Source organism: Hemitrygon akajei, chromosome 3 (assembly GCF_048418815.1).
Source record: "Hemitrygon akajei chromosome 3, sHemAka1.3, whole genome shotgun sequence".
NCBI classification, from domain to species: Eukaryota; Metazoa; Chordata; class Chondrichthyes; order Myliobatiformes; family Dasyatidae; genus Hemitrygon; species Hemitrygon akajei.
In genome coordinates, this window is record NC_133126.1 from 174,805,253 (window position 1) to 174,825,915 (window position 20,663).

The 20,663-nt window shown below is 41.2% G+C and overlaps 1 protein-coding gene across 1 annotated transcript in view; it reads left to right on the forward strand.

The window, feature by feature from the left end:
* LOC140725651 (uncharacterized) overlaps positions 1–20,663 on the forward strand; it is a 431,629-nt gene that overhangs the window by 285,817 nt on the left and 125,149 nt on the right. The window contains exon 6 of the mRNA XM_073041401.1: positions 17,237–17,359. Coding sequence (XP_072897502.1) covers positions 17,237–17,359 — 123 coding nt within the window. The remainder of the gene's footprint in view (positions 1–17,236; positions 17,360–20,663) is intronic.

Sequence of the window (20,663 nt, forward strand, 5' to 3'; positions counted from 1 at the left end):
CCAAGTGGCTGTAGGTATTCTTCTTGCCTGTATGCATATCAACCTCAACTTTGAACACATGCAGTCCACCATTGCCACAATATTGCTGCAGTCTGAATACAGAATACACTGCAGCATCTAACCTAAAGGTGTGGTTGGTAAGTGGGAGGCCTTCAAAAGTGAAATTTTGGGAGCACGGAGCTTGTATGTGCCTGTCAGAATAAAAGATGAAGATAACAAGTGTAGGCAACCTTGGTTTTGAAGCGATACTGAGGCCCTGGTTAAGAGAGAAAAACAAGGTGCAGAGCGAGTATAGGCAAGTAGAAACAAATGAGGGGCGTATGGAGTAAAGAAATGCAGGAGAACACTAAATAAAGAAATCAGGAAGGCTAAAAGAAGGCATGACGTTACTCTAGCAGACAAGGTGAAGGAGAATCCTAAGGGATTCTACAGATATATGAAGAGCAAAATAATTGCAAGGGACAAAATTGGTCCTTTGGAAGATCAGAGTGGTAATCTATGTATGGAGCCAAAGGAGATGTGGGAAATCTTAAATGAATATTTTGCATTTGTATTTACTTAGGAAATAGACACAGAGTCTATAGAAGTGAGGCAAAGTGGCATCAATCTCATAGAACCCTGTACAGATTGCACAAAAAGAGCTGTTTGCTATCCTGAGGCAAATCAGGGTGGATAAATCCCCAGGGCCTGACAAGGTGTTCCCTCGGACCCTACAGAAGGTGAATACAGAAATTGCCAGGGCCCTAGCAGAAATATTTAAATCATCCTTAACAACAGGAGAGATACCAGAGGGCTGGAGGATAGCCAGTGTTGTATTACTGTTTTTGAAAGGCTCTGAACATAAACCAGGAAATTTAGGCCTGTGAGTCTGACATCAATTGTAGGAAAGTTATTGGAAGGTATTCTAAGGGACCGGATGTATCAGCATTTGGATAGACATGGACTGATTTAGGGTAGTCAGCTTGGCTTTGTGTGTGGTAGGTCATGTCTAACCAATCTTACAGAGTTTTTCAAGGAAGTTACCAGGAAAGTGGATGAAGGCAAGGCAGTAGATGTTGTTTACATGGACTTTAGCATGGCATTTGACAAGGCCCCATATGGGACATTGGTCAAGAAGGTTCAGTCACTCGGCTTTTAAGATGAAGTAGTAAATTGAATTAGACATTGGTTTTGTGGGAGAAGCCAAAGTGGTAGTAGATGTCCGATCACAAACAAGAGAAAATTTGTAGATGCTGCAAATCCAAGCAACACACACAAAGTGCTGGAGGAACTCAGCAGGCTAGGCGGCATCTAGGAGGAGAGTACAGATGACATTTCGGGCTGAGACCCTTCAGCAGTCCTGTAAATGTCAACTATACTCATTTCCATAGATGTTGCCTGGCCTGCTGAGTTCTTCCACCGTTTTGTGTGTGGAAGTAGATGGTTGCTTCTTTGTCTGAAGGCCTGTGGCTACTGGTGTGCCGTGGGATCGGCGCTGGGTCTGTTGTTGTTTGTCATCCATAACAATGATCTGGATGATAATGAGGTTAACTGGATCAGCAAATTTGTGGATGACACCAAGATTGGGGATGTGGTGGATAGTGAGGGAGGCTATCATGGCTTCAGTAGGTTTCAATAGGTACATTTAATGTCAGAGAAATGTATACGATATACATCCTGAAATGCTTTTTCTTCGCAACTATCCACGAAAACAGAGGAGTGCCCCAGAGAATGAATGATGGTTATATGTTAGAACCCCAAAGCCCCCACCAGCTCCCCCTCCCACACACAAGCAGTAGCAACACAATGACCCCCCACCAGCAAAAAAGCATCAGGGCCCCCCCCCCCACTGAGTACCCAAACGTGCAACAAAGCAGTACCCCAAAGACTACTCGTTCCCCCAATAATTCAACATACCACAGGCTCTCTCTCTCCCTAATGAGGGAAAAAAGAGGTTCCCTGTTTCACAGTAAGAGGTGAGACATAACAAACAACTCGCTGATTTATGGTGTTAAAAGTCTGTTGCATCGCTTTTTCCAAGCTCTGTGCCCAAAGGACTCGGGTCTCTGGGCAAACAGCCAGCAGCAAGCTTGCTGCTTCCGATCTTCCGTGTACTCCCACGACGCCTCAGTTGGCAGCAGCCTTGAATCAGCCCGTCTCCAGAGCCACGGAAATCCCGTACCCTGAAGGCACGCTGGTCTTCCAGGATGCGTCCTTGGGTTATCGAAAAGTAGCCGGTTGTGAGGCACTGAGAGTGGGTCCCACTCCTGCAAAGAACCAAAGTCAGTGTGTCACTCCAGGTCAGGGTCTTCAAGAGAACCTTTAAAGGGAAAAAGAGACATCAAAGATAGAAATAAAGCTATTTCGGAAGATGCAAGCGAAGGAGTCGCCGTTTAGCACCATCATAACTAAGCTGCGCCCTCCTGTTTGCAGAGGGATCTGCATCAGCTGGAAAAATAGGCTGAAAAATGGCTGGCATTGTCCTTCATAGATCAATATATTGAGTATAGGAGATGGGATGCTATGTTTAAGTTGTACAAGACTTGGTGAGGCCTGATTTAGAGTATTGTGTGAATTTTTTCTCACCTACCTAGAGGAAAGATATAAATAAGACTGAAAGAGTATAGAGAAAACTTATAAGAATGTTGCCAGGTCTGGAGGACCTGAGTTACAAGGAAAGATTGAATAGGTTAGGACTTCATTCCTTAGAATACAGAAGTTTGAGAGGGGATTTGATATACAAAAATTATGAGGGGTATAGATAGGGCAAATGCAAGCAGGCTTTTTCCACTGAGGTTGGCTGGGACAACAACCAGGGGTCATGGGTTGAAGATGAAAGGTGAAGAGTTTAAGGGGGACATGAGGGGAAGCTTCTTCACTCAGAGGGTCGTGAGAGAGTGGAATGGGCTGCCAGCACAAGTGGTGCATGCACGCTTGATTTCAACGTTTAAGAGAAGTCTGGATAGGTACGTGGAGGGTAGAGGTTTGGAGGGCTGTGGTCCTGGTGCAGGCTGATGGGAGCAGGAAATATTTGGCTAGTCAGATAATGTTTGTGGAAAGAAAAATGGAGTTAATGTTTTAGGTCAACAATCCTTCGTTCGAGCTGTGAAAGAAAATATTTTTAAGTTGCAGAGAAGCTGGAAGAATGGAATGGACAGGAGAAAGGGAAAGGAGATTGGGCCGGGCAATATTACTATGAGGATTAATGTGGGCAATAGGAAGGTGATATGAAAGTGTGATTTGTTGCAAATAGCAGAACAGGGTTCACTTATAGAGATGGAAAACTGAACCAATATTGCAGAGGAATGACTGGTAGAAGAAATATTCTATTTTAATTTTCATTTATGAAGGTTGTTAACTTTCTAGAGTTTAGTATCTGTTTCATTGTAAGCGAGGACTTTTGTGGCCCTCTCCATGAATAGCTGAGATCTGAGTTTCAATATGAACTTCACGGATCCTACGAAAATGAAGGGAATGTTGGTTTTATCTATTTGGCTCAGTCTGTTTTACTGAATGAAGTAAATTCTTGAACAGATTGTGTGTATTCCGGTTTGACAGTTACATAATGATTATTCAGCAAAATCTTCCCAAAGGGATCCAGCTTATGTCCAACAAGCTTGAATTTTCAGACTAATTTTCCAAACTTACCGAGCAGGGTATTTTGATCCACAGAGGAATCAAATGGCAGGAATAAGAGTTAACTGAGTCTGGATATACAATTAATTGTCCAGAAAAAAAGCCTGTACTTGCCATTAAAAGCAATTGCGGAAGGTCTGATTGGCAGGGTCAGCAAGAGGAGCCCACACTTCAAGTTGCCTTAAGATTTGTAAATCTTTATCACTTATAGAAATAGCAAAGTGTATCTAAACTGCTGTCAAGAGTGGAATGGAATTGCAAAATGGAGTTTTTCGAAGTTCAAAATAAATTTATTATCAAAGTACATATATGTCACTATATATGATCCTGAGATTCCTTCCCCTGTGGGCATTCACAGTAAATACAAGAAACACAATAGAATCAATGAAAGACCATGCCCAACTGGACAGACAACAGCCACATTGCAAACAAAAGGGAACTGCAAATACAAAAGGAAAGAGATGAAAAGTCTAGTTCAGTGTGGGGCAAATGGAAGTTGCGTGAAGTTATCCTTTTTGGTTTAAAAGCTTAATGGTTGAGGGTTAATAACTGTTCCTAAACCTGGTGGTGTGAGTTCTGAGGCTCCTGTACTTCATTCCTAATGGCAGCAGCAAAAAGAGAGCATGGCCTTGATGATTGATGTTGCTTTCCTGCGACAGTGCTTTGTATAGAAGAGCTCAACAATGCTGAAGACTTTACCCATGATGGACTGGGCCATATTCACTATTAGTAGGCTTTCCTGTACAAGGGCATTAGTGTTTCCATACCAGGCCATGATACAACCAGTCAATATCCATTCAATCACTTATCTGTAGAAGTTTGTCAAAAGTTTTTATCAAAGTTACCAAAGTATTTGTAAGTGAATGATCGTTAACTGTGTGGTCTCCCCATTCTAAGGTGTTGGGGGGTGGTGGTTGCATTCCTAGAAAAGAGTCAGTAGTGCGATTTTCTGCTTTGCAAAGCCACATCACCTGTTGATGCGTCATAGAACACAAACTGAAAAAAAAGTTTATTTTATGTTTTTCCACATAAATTCATTGAGAGTTAATATTATTTTATATCTTAAAATTTTAGTAGTGATTTGTGAATTCTATAAGGACACACTCCAGTTACCCAAACCACCCTAACACATTGTGTTCTGTACACATCTCTTTGGAGGAACTTTAATGCCCTAGAGCCAACCAGTCAGGAAAATCCTCTTTTTTTTCTACAGTCCTGATGAAGGATCTCAACGCAAAATGCCAACTGTTAACTCTTGTCCATAGATGCCTGCTGAGTTCCTCCAGCATTTTTTGTGTGATCCTTGGATTTCCAGCATCTGCTGATTTTTTGTTTGTTTGAAATGTGCAAATGCAATTTATCAACTTGCTGACTCTATCATTCTGACAAGACAGTGTTTCATCTGACAGAGAGCACCTCCAGAAATGGAGCCCTCTCTGCTACACTAAAGTGTAATCCTCAATTAGGAGATTAATAGTTGCTGTTTACTGAACTCTCAGGAAAAAATGTGGGCTTGGTAAAATTCTCAAGAACTTCTTTTTATCCTTGTCAATCTGTTCAAAAGGAAGAAAAATTGTAATGTTACGATATTCAATGTTTAGTTTTTATGAAGTAGTTCATGGGATGTGGTCAAACCAACAATTATTGTTCAGACGTACATAACCTCCGGGTAACTGTGTCCATTCTCTGGCCTCTCAGTGCACCTGTTCCTTCTGTGAAAAGGGCAAGGGGAAGTGAGATCTAACCCTAGCACAGCAGCAATTTTGTTTCTGCATACAACTGAACAACGAGAGAAGAATGAATGATAATCCCAGTAGTCAGTCAAGTGCTGTCCTGCATTCTTGTCACCACAGCAACTGATAACATACAAGGGTTCCAGACAGTTTATAATGCACCTGATCACCTGCATCCATTTTGTCCCTGTGCTGCAACTTTTACAGGAATTCAGGGTTTGTGAGTTGATGCCGGGAATACAGGTAGCTTTGGTGCCCTGAGGGAAGTAATCAGTCAATTTCTGCTTCAGATCTCAGTCTGGTTGATACTTCTGAATGTAGGATTTATCTACACTCACTTGACCTGTTTTGGACAGAACCTTTACATGCACATTGGGAAGCACTAAAAGGTGAATTTGGTACTTCCAATGGAGGGTGGTTGAATGTCGCGAGAGGAATCTAGTTCCATTGATATTCATAAACATTTGAAAACCATGTCACTCAGAAACATGGTAAAGTAAGCATACAGCACATAGCAGATCAGCAATACATGTTGAGTTAGTAAAATAATAGCAGAAGGGAAGGGTTGAGTGTGCTTCAAATTCTGCATGAGACAATAAGACATAGGAGCAGAATTAGGCCATTCAGCCCATCAAATTGCTCCACCTTTTGTTCATGGCTGATTTATCATACCTTTCAACCCCATTCTTTTGCCTTCTCCCCACAACCAAAATATATCCAGTGACTTGGCCTCCACAGCCATCTATGACAATGAGTTCCAAAGATTGACCACCATCTGGCCAAAGAAATCCCTCTTCATCTCTGTTCTAACTGTCCTCCCTTCTCGAGCAGATGAATTGTTTCACATAATTTGTGTTACTAAGCAGAGAAGTGTCCAAATATTTATTTGACTCTCCAGGATTTGTTTTCATAAAGGTAACTTCCTTTTCCCTTCTGTTTGTTTAAGTTAAGCATAGTGCTCCTTGGGGCTTTTCTCTCAGAGCTTTTGTCAGTTTCCTCCCAATCAAAATAGAGACCGGAGTTAGCAGCTTTTGGGGATTTACTATTTGTTGCTCCCAGCTGTTTCCTAGTCCAAGTGTAGAACCAAGGATCACAGTTTCAGGATCCGAGTTTGGCCATGTTTCTCATAGAATAGTCCATCATAGGAACAGGCCCTTTGGCCCATCATGTAGTGCTTAACTTATTAACCTAGCAATTAAAGCCCCATTTTCCCCAAGATTATGACAGAGAATAGCAGTGATTCAAGAATATTGTTCTCAACTATAAACCAACTATTGAACCCTGCCCCAACCTCAGTCAAACATCTGCCACAAAATGTGAATAATTAGTAATTTTTTAATCAACAAAATTACTTTGATTAGGGAGAATATAACCACAGATATTGGTAAATTCCATATAGCCAAACTCATAAAAAGACATCAGCTTTGTCAAAATTTTCACGTATTTCCGATTCAGAATGCAATACGATTGTAACAAAGAGTAAACCGTTTACTTGCTGTGTTGACTTTTTAAGGACTCTTTTAATAGATTTTTTTTCCAGTTCTGTTAGTAGAAAATCTTATCACATCCCCTGAAACTGGAGTTTGGCACAATGCCTTGGAAATTGCAGCTGTGAAACCACGATTTTAAAAAGCCAAACCTCGATGGTGAGGTACCAGCTAACTACAGGGCTTTATCAAATCTTCTTTCCCTGGACAAGATGCTTGAGAAAGTCATTTTCAACCAACTCAAAAACTTCCTGAATGACAACGATATTCTAGGAAAGATTGAGTCAGATTTCAGAGCAGACTGCAACATGGATATGGCTGTACCAAAATTGTCAGTGACCTTAGATTTAGCACTGGTGCCAACAGTGTCCTCAGTTCTCAGTGCTGCCTTCAGCATTATTGACCACAATATCCTCCAAGATTGCCCTGAGAACTGGGTTAGCCTCTTTGGTTTCATTCATATATCTTGGAAAGAAAATTTTAGTCTGTCATGAAGATGAATTTTGTATCTTTTGGTGTTGCTCAGGGAAGCTGTCTTTGTCCCCTTATGCATATTCCCTTAGGAGACATCATTAGCAAGTATGAACTTGATTTGCGCAGTAATGCAGATGACATGCAATTGTACACCTCGGTTGAGCCTGACAATCTTTGACTTCTGCTATGGCTGCAATAAACACAGGGATTAGAAATAATTACCTAAAACTAAATGAAGATCAAATTGAAATACTTTTAATTGGTCCCAGAGGCTAAAGAGATAAACTTGAGAACTTGGCTGCCCTTGTAAAATCAGAAGCAACTAGCCTGGGCATTATCCCTGATTCAGAAAAAGTGCAAAAGTACATCTGTTACTGTCATGTAGTGATGCTGAGAAACTAATTTATGTCTTTATACTGATAGACTAGATTACTGCAATGCACTTCTTCCTAGGCTTTCAAAGCAATCGACTGATAAACTTCCTCTCATTCTGAACACTACTGCTAAATTTTTAGGCAAAACCATAAAGAGGGAACATATCACACCTGTCTTAGCTACTCTGCATTAACCTCCTGTACATTATAGAAATGATTTTAAATTTCTTTTAATTGTTTTAAAGCTCTTAATGGTTTGGGACTGGAGTACCTCACAGAATATTTTTCGTTTTATAATCCCTGCTTGAACTCTCAGGTCTACTTCCACAGTTTAGGAGTGTGATTATTGGGAGGTCATCTTTTCTGAATGAACCTTCTAAACTGTGGCATTCAATACCTATACTAAAACTATAAGGGATGTAGACCTAGTCAATACTTTTAAACACCAGTTCAAAACCTATTTATCTTTGCTTTTAACTAATATATTTTTTCTTTTATTTTCATGTTTATTTTTATCTTCTATTTTATTTTCATGTTTGCAGTTTATCTCATTATAAAACACTTTGAACTACAGAATTTTTATGAAAAATGCTGTATAAGTAAATTATTTTTATTATTATTCAAAAGTTCAAAGTTCAAAATAAATTTATTATCGAAGTACAAATACAGCACGTCACCATATACAACCCTGAGATTCATTTACTTGAGGGCATACTCAGTAAACCCAAGAACTATAATGGAATCAGTGGAAGGCCACATCCAACAGGGCAGATAAACAATCAATGCACAAAAGACAACAGACTGGAAATACAAAAGAGAATGAATGAATGAATGAATAAATAAGTTTAAAAAAATATCGAGAACATGAGATGAAAAGTCTTTGAAATAGAGTCCATAGTTTGTGGGAACTGTTGAGTGATGGGGCAAGTGAAGTTGAATACCCTCACTGGTTGAGAGCCTGATGGTTGAGAGGTAACCAGGTAGTGTGAGTCCTGAGGCTCACACTTCCTGGTGGGAGCAGGGAGAAGAGAGCATGACCTGGGTGGTGTGGATCCGTGATGAAGATGCTGCTTTCCTGCGATAGTGCTCCATGTAGATGTGCTCAGTGGCGGGGAGGGCATTACCAATGATGGACTGGGCCATATCCACTACATTTTGTAAGAATTTCCATTCAAGGGCATTGGTGCTTCCATACTAGGCTGTGATGCAATGAGACAATATACTCTCCACCACACATCTACAGAAGTTTGTCAAAGTATTAGATGTCATGCCAAAACTTTTTAAACTTCTAAGGAAGTAGAGGTGTTGCAATATTTTCTTCCCAATTACACTTATGTGCTGATCCCAGGACAGGTCCACTGGAAGGATGATACTGAGGAGGCTAAAGTTGCTGGCCCTCTCCATTGTTGATCCCCCGATGAGGACTGGCTCATATAACTCCAGTTTCCTCCTCCTGAAGTCAAAAATCAGCTCCTTGGTTTTGCTGACATTGAGTTGAGATATGGTTGTTGTGGCAACACTCAGCCAGATTTTCAATCTCACTCCTATATTCTGACTAGCCACCACCTTAAATTTGGTCAGTGACAGTGGTGTCATCAGCAAACTTGAATATGGCATTGGAGCTGTGCTGAGCTTCATAGTCATAAGTGTAAAGCGAGTAGAGCAGAGGCCATGTTGTACACCTGTGCTGATGGAGAATGTGGAGGGGATGTTGTTGCCAAATCAGATTCATTGGGATCTGCAAGTGAGGAAATCAAGGATTCAATTGCACAGGAAGTATTGAGGCCAAGGTTTTAAAGCTTATTGATTAGTTTTGAGGAGATGATAGTATTGAATGCCAAGTTGTGGTTCATAAAATATAGGAGCAAAATTAGGCCATTTGACCCATCAAGTCTGCTCTGCCATTTCATCATGACTGATCTATTTTCTGCCTTCTCTTCGTATGTCTTCATGAGCTGATCAGTTAAGAATCTATCAATTTCTGCATTAAAAGATATAAAGACTTGATCTCCACAGCTGCCTGTGGCAATGAGGTCCACAGATTCGCCACTCTCTGATGAAAGAAATTCCTTTTCATCTCTGTTTTAAAAGGATACCTCTCTATTCTGAGGATGTGTATTCTGGTCTTAGACTCTCCTACCATAGGAAACATCCTCTCCACATCCACTTTATCAAGGCCTTTCACCGTTCAAAAGGTTTCAATTTGGACACCCTTCATTCTTCTAAATTCTAGTGAATACAGGCCCAGAGCCACCAAATGCTCTTCTTATGACAAACCATTCAATCTTGGAATCATTTTCATGAACCGTGTTTGACCCTCTCCAGTTTCTGCACATTCTTTCTAAGATAAGGGGCCCAAAACTACACACAATACTCCAAGTGAGGGCTCACCAGTGCTTTATAAAGCCTCAGCACTATATCCTTGCTTTCATATACTAGTCCTCTTGAATTGAATTCTAACATGTATTTGTTATCGTCACCTCAGACTCAATCTGCAAATTAATCTTTAGGGAGTCTTGGAAAGGTGTAATAATAACAGCGTTGTAGTGGTGGGAGAGTTTAATTTCCCAAATATTGTTTGGCATCTTCCTAAGTAATGATAGGTATCTTCCTAGAGCAAGGGGTTTAGATGGGATGGAGTTTATTAGGTGTGTTTAGGAACAATATGTAGATAAGACTACAAGAGGAGAGGCTGTACTTGATCTGGTATTGTGAAATGAACCTGGTTAGGTGTCAGATCTCTAAGTGGGAGAGCATTTTGGAGATAGTGATCACAATTCTATCTCCCTTACCATAGCATTGGAGAGGGTTAGGAACAGACAAGTTAGGAAAATATTTAATTGGAGTAAGGGGAAATATAAAGCTATCAGGCAGGAACTTGGAAGAATAAATTGGGAACAGATGTTCTCAGGGAAATGTACAGCAGAAATATGGCAAATGTTCTTGGGATACTTGCATGGAGTTCTGCATAGATATGTTCCAATGAGACAGCGAAAGAATGGTAGGGTACAGGAACCATGATGTACAAAGGCTGTTGAAAATCTAGTCAAGAAGGAAAGAAAAGCTTATGAAAGGTTCAAGAAACTAAGTAATGATAGAGATCTAGAAAATTATAAGGCTATTAGGAAGGAACTTAAGAATTAAATTAGGAGAGCCAGAAGGGGCCTTGAGAAGGCTTTGGCGAGCAGGATTAAGGAAAACCCCAAGGCATTCTACAAGTATGTGAAGTGCAAGAGGATAAGATGTGAGATAATAGCACCAATCAAGTGTGACAGTGGAAAAGTGTGTATGGAACCGGAGGAGATAGAGAAAGTACTTAATGAATGCTTTGCTTCAGTATTCACTACGGAAAAGGACCTTGGCGATTGTAGGGATGACTACAGCGGACTGAAAAGCTTAAGCATATAGACATTAAGAAAGAGGATGTGCTTGAGCTTTTGGAAAACATCAAGTTGGATAAGTCGCCAGGACTTAATGTGATATATCCCAGGCTACTGTGGGAGGTGAGGGAGGAGATTGCTGAGCCCCTGGCAATGATCTTTGCATCATCAATGGTTACAGGGGAGGTTCCGGAGGATTGGAGGGTTGCAGATGTTGTTCCCTTATTCAAAAAAGGGAGTAGATATAGTCCAGGAAATTATAGAACAGTAAGTCTTACTTCAGTGGTTGGTAAGTTGATGGAGAAGATCCTGAGAGGCAGGATTTATGAACTTTTGGGGAGGCATGATATGGTTAGGAATAGTCAGCATGGCTTTGTCAAAGGCAGATCATGCCTTATGAGCCTGATTGAATTTTTTGAGGATGTGACTAAACACATTGATGAAGGTGGAGTAGTAGATGTAGTGTACATGGATTTCAGCAAGGCATTTGATAAGGTACCCCATGCAAAGCTTATTGGGAATGTAAGGAGGCATGGGATCCAAGGGGACCTTGCTTTATGGATCCAGAATTGGCTTGCCCACAGAAGGCAAAGAGTGGTTCTGCATGGAGGTTGGTGCTGAGTGGTATGCCTCAGGGATCTGTTCCGGGACCACTTCTCTTCGTGATTTTTATAAATGACCAGGATGAGTAAGTGGAGGGATGGGGTAGTAAATTTGCTGATGGCACAAAGGTTGGGGTGCTGTAGATAGTGCAGAGGGCTGTCAGAGGTTACAGCAGGACATCGATAGGATGCAAAACTGGGCTGAGTAGTGGCAGATGGAGTTCAACCCAGCTAAGTGTGAGGTGGTTCATTTTGGTAGGTTAGATATGATGGCAGAATATAAAATTAATGGTAAAACACTTGCCAGTGTGGAGGATCAGAAGAATCTTGGGGTCGGACTCCATAGGACGCTCAAAGCTGCTGCTCAGGTTGACTCTGTGGTTAAGAAGGCGTACAGTGTATTGGCCTTCATTAACCATGGAATTGAGTTTAAGAGCTGAGAGGTAATGTCACAGCTGTATAGGACACTGGTCAGACCCTACTTGGAGTACTGTGCTCAGTTCTGGTCACCTCACTACAGGAAGGATGTGGAAACTATAGAAATGGTGCAGTGGAGATTTACAAGGATGTTGCCTTGATTGGGCTGCATGCCCTATGAAAATGGGTTGAGTGAACTCGGCCTTTTCTCCTTGGAGCGACGGAAGATGAGCGGTGACCTGATAGAGATGTATAAGATGATGACAGGTATTGATCATGTAGATATTCAGAGGCTTTTTCCCAGGGCTGAAATGGCTAACATGAGAGGGCACAGTTTTAAAGTGCTTGGAAGTACTTACAGAGAAGATGTCAGGGGTAAGTTTTTTACACAGAGGGTGGTGAGGGCATGGAATGGGCTGCCAGCAATGGTGGTGGATGCTGATAAGATAGGGTCTTTTCAGACACTCCTGGATAGGTACATGGAGCTTAGAATAATAGAGGGCTGTGGGTAACCCTAGGTAATTTCTAAAATAACTACATGTTCATCACAGCATCGTGGGCTGAAGGGCCTAAATTGTGCTTTATGTTTTCTATGCTTCTATATTTCTATGTTTCTTAAACAAGGGCTCATAAATCCCTTTTTGTCTCAGATTTTTGTATTTTCTCTCCATTTCGAAAATAGTTAACTCTTTCATTTCTTCTACCAAAGTTCATGACCTTCCACTTCCCAAGACTATTACCCATTTGCCGCTTCTTTGCCCACTCTCCTAATCTGTCTAAGTCCTTCTGTAGCCTCTTTACTTCCTCAAAGCTACCTTCCCCACAACCTACCTTCATATCGTCTGCAAACTTTGCAACAAAGCCAATTTAATCTTAGCCTAATCATGGGACAACTTACAATGTCTAATTAACCTATGAAACAGTCCATCTTTTGACTGTGGGAGGAGACCAGAGCACCCCGGGGAAACCCAAGCAGTCACAGGGAAAACATGCTTACAGGCAGTGATGAGAACTGAACCTGAGTCACTGGTACTGTAAAGCACTGCGCTAACCGCTTGCTACCATGCCACTCCTTTGTGACGTATACTCAGTGGCCACTTTATTAGGTGCATGTTTATACCTGCTCACTAATGGAAACATCTAATTAGCCAATCATTTGGCAGCAACGCAGTGCATAAAAACATGCAGAGGTCAAGAGGTTCACTTGTTGTTTAGACCAAACATCAGGGTGGGGAAGAAATGTGACTGAAGTGACTTTGACCGTGGTGGAATGATTGGTGGTGCTGGACAGTGTGGTTTGAGTATCTCAGAACTACTGACTGGGATTTTCATGCACAACAGTCACTAGAGTTTATAGAGAATGGAGCGAAAAACAAAAAACATCCAGTGCACTGGAATTCTGTGGGCAAAAGTGCCTTGTTAATGAGAGAGTTTTGAGGAGAATGGCCAGACTGGTTCAAGCTGACAGGAAAATGACAGTAACTCAAAAAATCATGCAGTACAACAGTGCTGTGTAGATGAAGTTCTCTGAATGCACAACACACTGAACCTTAAAGTGGATGGGTTTCAGAAGACCATGAACGTACATTCAATGGCCACTTATCACAAACAGTGTATTTAACACAAACAGAAGAGATCACAGTATGGATCCCTGCTAAACACCATGTCACGGACCTCCGGTCGAAAGAAGTCCCATCAACTATTGACCGCTATCTACTGTTAACTATGACAAGCCAATTCTGAATTCAAATGGCAACTGAACATGGATACCATGCAACACAATCATTTGAATGAGCCTATCACGTGGGGTCTTGTCAAATGCCTTACTAAAATTCATGTAGACAACACCCACAGCTCTATCCTCAGGGATGAGGTGAAATTATTTCACTGTGAGGCTGGTGAATCTTTGGAATTCTCTACCCTGACTCATCCAAAACGGGGATGGTTGAGCTTAACAACTGCAGCTCTTCGAGGACATGGAATAAAGGGAGATGGCTATAGAACATAGAATCACCAATTAGTATGTCAAGGGAACAGGCCTTTCAGCCCACCTAGTCTATGCTGCAATTATGGCAAATTAAATGAAATCCCTACTGTCTGTACATGATCCATATCCTTCCATTCCCTGCATGTTAACATGTCTGTCAAAAACGTTTCTTAAATGACACTGTCACACTTGTTTTCACCACTACCACTGGCAGCAAGTTCCCAGTACCTGTGAATCCCTGGAAAAATGAAAACTTACCCTACACACATCCTTTAAAGTTTCCCTCTATCACATTAAAGCTATGTTCCCTCATATTTGCTATTTCTGCATTTGACATAGGATAATGGAGCTGAACAATACTGTGCAAAAGTCTTAAGTGCATATGTGTGTGTGTGTGTGTGTATAGGTTGAAGATGATGGTCTTCATTCTGTTGATCTATTCTTGGGCTCTCAAGTGGCTGATGAGTCCAATCTTGGCTTTGAAAGTTCTTCTGCATTCAGCACAGGTAGTTCCAGATGGCAGATCGGGCTTTGGCTGTTGCTGCCTCTCTTTCCATTTTCTTCTCTTTTCTTCTAACTCTGCACATCTGTTGGCTTCGAAAGTTGCTGTTCCTGCTTGGGTGATGGTTTGCCAGAGTTTCCTGTCCTTGGCATTGGTTTCCCAATTGTTGATGTCAATGTTACATCTCTTCATGCTGGCTTTTAAGACATCTTTGAATCTCTTCTGTTGTCCCCCTCTTTTACGTTTGCATTCTTTAAGCTGGGAGTAGAAGATTTGTTTCTGCAGACGTCCGTCTTTCATCCGAAGCACATGACCTCACCATCTTAGTTGGTTCTTGATGACGTAGGCTTCAATGCTCATTGTTTTACACACACTGGAGCCTAAGACTTCTGCACAGTGGTGTATTTATCAACATGGAGAGCAGAGTGAGTTGTAAATCAGGTGGGAGCAAAGGATGTTGGGAATGACAGGGTGGAATGACACGGGAGGTGTGTGGGACAGGTGGCAGAGAAGAAGTGCCGGGGATGGATGGTGGTTGGCTTGGGTGCAGGCACATCCAGGTTTTATTGATCATTATAGAATATCTCTCTGCTGCTTCTTGTTTGCTCACCACTCCCTTCCCCTTTTCCTAACCTTGATTCCCCCTGCCTGCCTTCTTCCCTTTCTCAGTTCACGAGAGACCCATATCAGAATCACGTTTATCATCACTCACATATGTCATGAATTTTTTTTGTGGCAGCTGTACAGTGCAATACATAAAAATGCTATCGTACTGTGCAAAAGTCTTAGGCACCCTAACTATATACATGTGCCTAAGACTTTGCATAGTACTGTAGAAGATGTGTCAAGACTACTAACTGGCTCCTGCCTTATCTCTCATTTTCTTATAAATATGCTCACAAACCATCCTCTGCTATTTATACAGTTTTCCTGAGTTCTGAACTGTAATAAGCAGTACTACACTGTGCAGAACTGTGAGTTTGGATTTAATGCATACTCACTGATTCCGCATATAAATACTTGAAATCTGCATTTAAGCCATGAAGTTAAGGTTCACTTTTTAATGGAAAAACACTACAATGAACTTAGATTAAGTTTACAGATGCCTACAATTTCCTCTACAATGCACTTAGCTTGATTGGTGATGTGTTCTGGCTTTTAAATGGCCTGCATAACAGGAACGCAAATCTGTACATGGATCAATAGGAGTAAATGTGCAATATGGTAATGTCTGTGTATTGTACTCTGCTTTCAAAATTCAGACCCATCTGAAGTCAATTGAATAAAAATTTGGAAGTGGATTTTATTACAAAGATGCTTGTATAACTGCACATTTAGAACTACTAATCTTGGGATGCATTTCTCTCCCACTCTCCTTGCAGATGACTTTAAATCGACAATCTAATACTTTTGAAATTAAGTGTATTCAAATGTTTTGCTTAGTGCACCTTGAAGCCATGCATCCTTGTAATCTGTCTCTGCATTACATAGTTTTCTGATAACAGGAAGAGGTGGTGGATTATTTCAAGGTCTGTAGCTAACTGCTTTGTAATGTCTCAAAACTGGAGCTCACCTATCTTTTGGTTCACTTATTGGTCCAGTGTCCACACCTGGTGTCTGGAGGTAGTTGGGAAGTAGGTGAATAATCTGAAGGAACGTTGTTCATGACTTTCACAATGTGGTGGCATAAAAAGATGCTGTGAAGAAGAAGGCAAATAGTCATATGAGTGGAGGATACATCATTTTCCTCTGTGTCTCTTTGTATGAGGCTCAATAAATGCTCCCAAAGGCACTCTGAGGTGTGGGCACATCAAGGGGCAATGAATGCAGCATCTTGCGTTTAGGAGCAGCACAGTGTTACTACAGGGAGTGCTGCTTTTTCACACCTCCAGTGATCTAGATTTCCATTGAACCTCCAAGAATGCTGGTGTGGAATTTGCAGGTTCTCCTTGTGATTGCTTATGCCTCCCCTAGGGGACTCTGGCATACACTCAATGGGCAGAATGGTCTCCTTTTTTGCCATAAAAAAACATGAGCTATTAGCTCTAACCTTTGTCAGTGATACTTGTGGACAAATGTGGTGCAGAGTGCAGAGCCTAGTGGACGTTACGGGCAAAGCTTTGAAGTACCAGTGGGGATCTTTTATTTGCATTCTATTGACAACTCACCATGGTTTTTTTCCTTGTTTTACAGTGAGCGGAAAGGAAAGTTGTAGGTCAATACGTTTAAGCTTCAATTCCTTTTGGCAACATTGGAAATAGTTGCTGCACATTGATCAATGCCAGTAGATGCATGTCAGACACTGGACAATGTGTTGAGGTGAAGCAAGCCCAGAAATGCCCCATTTTCCAATGGTCACTGATCAACAGGATAATCACGAGTAGAATATAATGTATACAAAACAGGTTTTATGTTCCAATTACACACAAAAGCCATCACGAATGCTTCTAAAATCAATGTGTGCACAACTTCCTTCTGATTTGTTCTGTCTTCAATGTGGACAGTGACACTATTGAGTAGTGACCATTTTGTTAGTTTCTTAAAGCTTTACAGATGGCTACCAGTTATTTTATAAGTTTATTTACATTTAGTACACTACTTTTTTATTCAATAGTCATTAATTAACTTTGTCTATGCCTGAATTTGTTTTCTTTTCCCTTTGTAGATGTTGATGAATGTTCTGTGGTTAATGGAGGCTGCCAACAAAGTTGTGTCAACACCAAGAGCTCTTTCTACTGTGAATGCGAGTCCGGCTACAAGATCCATGCAGATGGTCGCACGTGCATCAGTAAGTTTGACTGGCAAAGTGAACTGTTGTAACTCCTTTTTCACATGTAGGAATCAGACTGACTGTCTACTTGCTATTTGCTCTGAAGTCTTTCCACTTGGCAGTATCTGGTCTATGATACTGGTAGAGGAGAAGAAACACTTTAAACTTTATTCGTTTTGGGAAAAATGTAAAGAAAACAGAAAAAAATTACAATAGAGATATCTGATGCATTTCAAGAGTGTAGAAAAGTTCAAAGTAAATTTATAATCAAAGTACTTAGATGTTACCATATTGAATCCTGCGATTCATCTTCCTGCAGGCATACTCAACAAATCTATAGAATAGTAACTACAAAGGGATCAGTGAAAGATTAACTAGAGTGCAGAAGACAACAAGCAACGTAAATGCAGATATAAATAAATAGCATAATGAGAACATGAGATAACAAGATACAACGTTAAAATGATGGATGGGCAAATGAGTGTATTTATCCCCTTTGTTCAAGAGCCGGGTGGCTGTGGGGTAGTAATTGTCCCTGAATCTAGTGGTACATGTCCTGAGGCTTTTGTACCTTCTACCTGATGGCAGCAGCGAGAAAAGAACTTGGCCTGGATGGTGAGGATCTCTGACGATGGATGCTGCTTTCCTATGGCAGTGTTTCATGTAGATGTGCTCAGTGGTTGGGAGGGTGTTACCCGTGACGTACTGGGCTAAATCCACTATCTTTTGTAGGATTTTCCTCTCAATGGCATTGGTATCACTTTGTAGGAGATTATGGCAGGATGTTTGAAAGTTTTTGTGATTAAACCATTCCTACAGCAAAGGCACACATACTGGTTTAAAGGTATTAAATTCTAAAGTGGTCATCTTTCATATGAATGCTTATCACTCACCAGAAGCAGTGATTTCTTGTTACATCTTAACAACTGGCAGATTTCTTGTAATTACCAACAACAATAGAATCCTTTTCCTGTGAAATATCATCTCACATATATGACAAGTTTGAGGAGCCTAGCCTAGAAAATGGATTTTACCCATTTTTGGTGCACTAAATGGTTATTAACATCAAACTGTGGCACACCGAAAAAGGTCAAGAAATTGTTATTGTGCTTCCTTCTTACGAAGAAGCAACAGAATGATGCAGTAGCACTTGTTTATGGAGCTCATGGCTGTTGCATTACTTGTATCTTCTCAGTCAAATTGTCCTGTCCGATCGAGCCAGAAAGATGTCATTGAAGCAAGGGATAATTGAAGTGGATGCGAGAAGGAAGCCAGGAGAAAGGAGGAGGTGGAGTTGGGGAAAAGGGAGGAAATGTCACCCTAGAACCCCCCCCCCCCCGAGACATCCCATGTGTTGTGAAGTGGTGCAGTGCTCATGGACCTAAACCACTGCAAGGAGCTGGGTTATTGGGGGCATGGATAGCAGCCTATTTCAGTGAGGTTCATAGTGCTGGAAAACTTGTGGTCTAAAGTTCAGTTCCTTGTGGGGTGGTGAAAATTATAATTGAAATGCTGGTGTGGTCACCGTTAAATCAATATCCATCTGGGGCCCTATTATTCATGCATGGTTCCTATTACTGATTGACAATGAAAATTGAATGCCATCGGTTTGAATGTTTGCTCCAATTTTTGTCAAAACGGACATAATGAACATTGTTGACATCACCGTGTGCACAGACAATAATGGGGAAGTGGCACTTACACTAAGGTGAATGCAATCAGAAGTACTGGTCCACCGGCCAAGACTTAAACTAGAAGCAGAACTAAGCACTTATGGTCTTAAGACATAGGAGCAGAATTAGGCCATTCAGCCCATTGAGTCTGCTCCGCCATTCCATCAGGGCTGATCCTGGATCCCACTCAACCCCATATACCTGCCTTCTCGCCATATTCTTTGATGCTCTGACTGATCAGAAAATGATCAAATAATGCCTTAAACTGGCTTCCACCACAGTCTGTGGCAGAGCATTCCACAGATTTACTTCTCTCTGGCTAAAAAAATCCCTCCTTATCTCTGTTCTAAAGGGTCACCTCTCAATTTTGAGGCTGTGCCCTCTGATTCTGGATGCTCTCACCATAGGAAACATCCTCTCCACATCCATCCTATCCAGCCCTTTCAACATTCAGTAGGTTTCAATGAGATCCCCTCACATTCTTCTAAATTTCAGTGAGTACAGACCCAAAGCTGCCAAATGCTCCTCATGTGTTAACCCCTTCATTCCTTCAATCATCCTCGTAAACCTCTTTGGCACTCTCTCCAACGACAACACATTCTTTCTAAGATGCAGGGCCCAAAACTGTTGACAATACTCCAAGTGCAGCCTGACAAGAGTCTTATAAAGGCTCAGCATTATCTCATTGCTTTTATATTCTATTCCCCTTGAAATAAATGCCAACATTGCATTTGCCTTCTTTACTACAGACTCAATCTGTAAATTCGCCTTCTGGCATCTTGCACACAAGTCCCTCTGCACCTCTGATAGTTGAACCTTCTCCCTATTTAAATAATAGTCTACACTATTGCTCCTTTTACCAAAATGCATTATCATACATTTTCCAACACTGTATTTTTTTGCCCATTCTTCCAATTTGTCTAAATCCTGCTGCAATCACATTGCTTCCTCAACACAGCCTACCCCTCCACCTACCTTTGTATCATCCACAAACTTTGCCACAAAGCCATCAAATCCATTAACTAAATCATTGATAAACAATGTTAAAAGTAGCAGTTCCAATACTGACCCCTGAGGAACACCACTAGTCACTGGCAGCCAACCAGAAAAGCCCCCTTTTATTCCTACTCACTGCCTCCTGTCTTTCGGCCATTCCACTATCTATGCCAGTATCTATCCTGTATCGCCTTAGGATTTTATCTTGTTAAGCAACCTCATGTGTAGCACCTTATCCAATGCCTTTTGAAAAATCCAAGTAAGCGGCATCCACTGCCTCTCCTTTGTCCACCCTGCTTGTTACTTCCTCAAAGAAGTCTAACAGGTTTGTCAGGCAAGATTTCCCTTTACAGAAACCATGCTGACTCTGACTTATTTTATCATTAGTCTCCAAGTACCTCGAAACCTCATATTTAATAATAGACTCCAACACTTTCCCAACCACTGAGGTTAGGCTAACTGGCCTATAATTTCTATTTTTTTCTGTCTTCCTCCCTTCTTAAAGAGTGGAGTGACATTTGCTTCTTCCAGTCCTCTGGGGCCATACCACTTCAGCAGATATATAGCGTGATATTTATGCATGACTCCTGTATAAAAAGCAGGTGCCAGATTCCCTTAAATTTTCAAACTTTACCAATGATTTCTCAACTCAA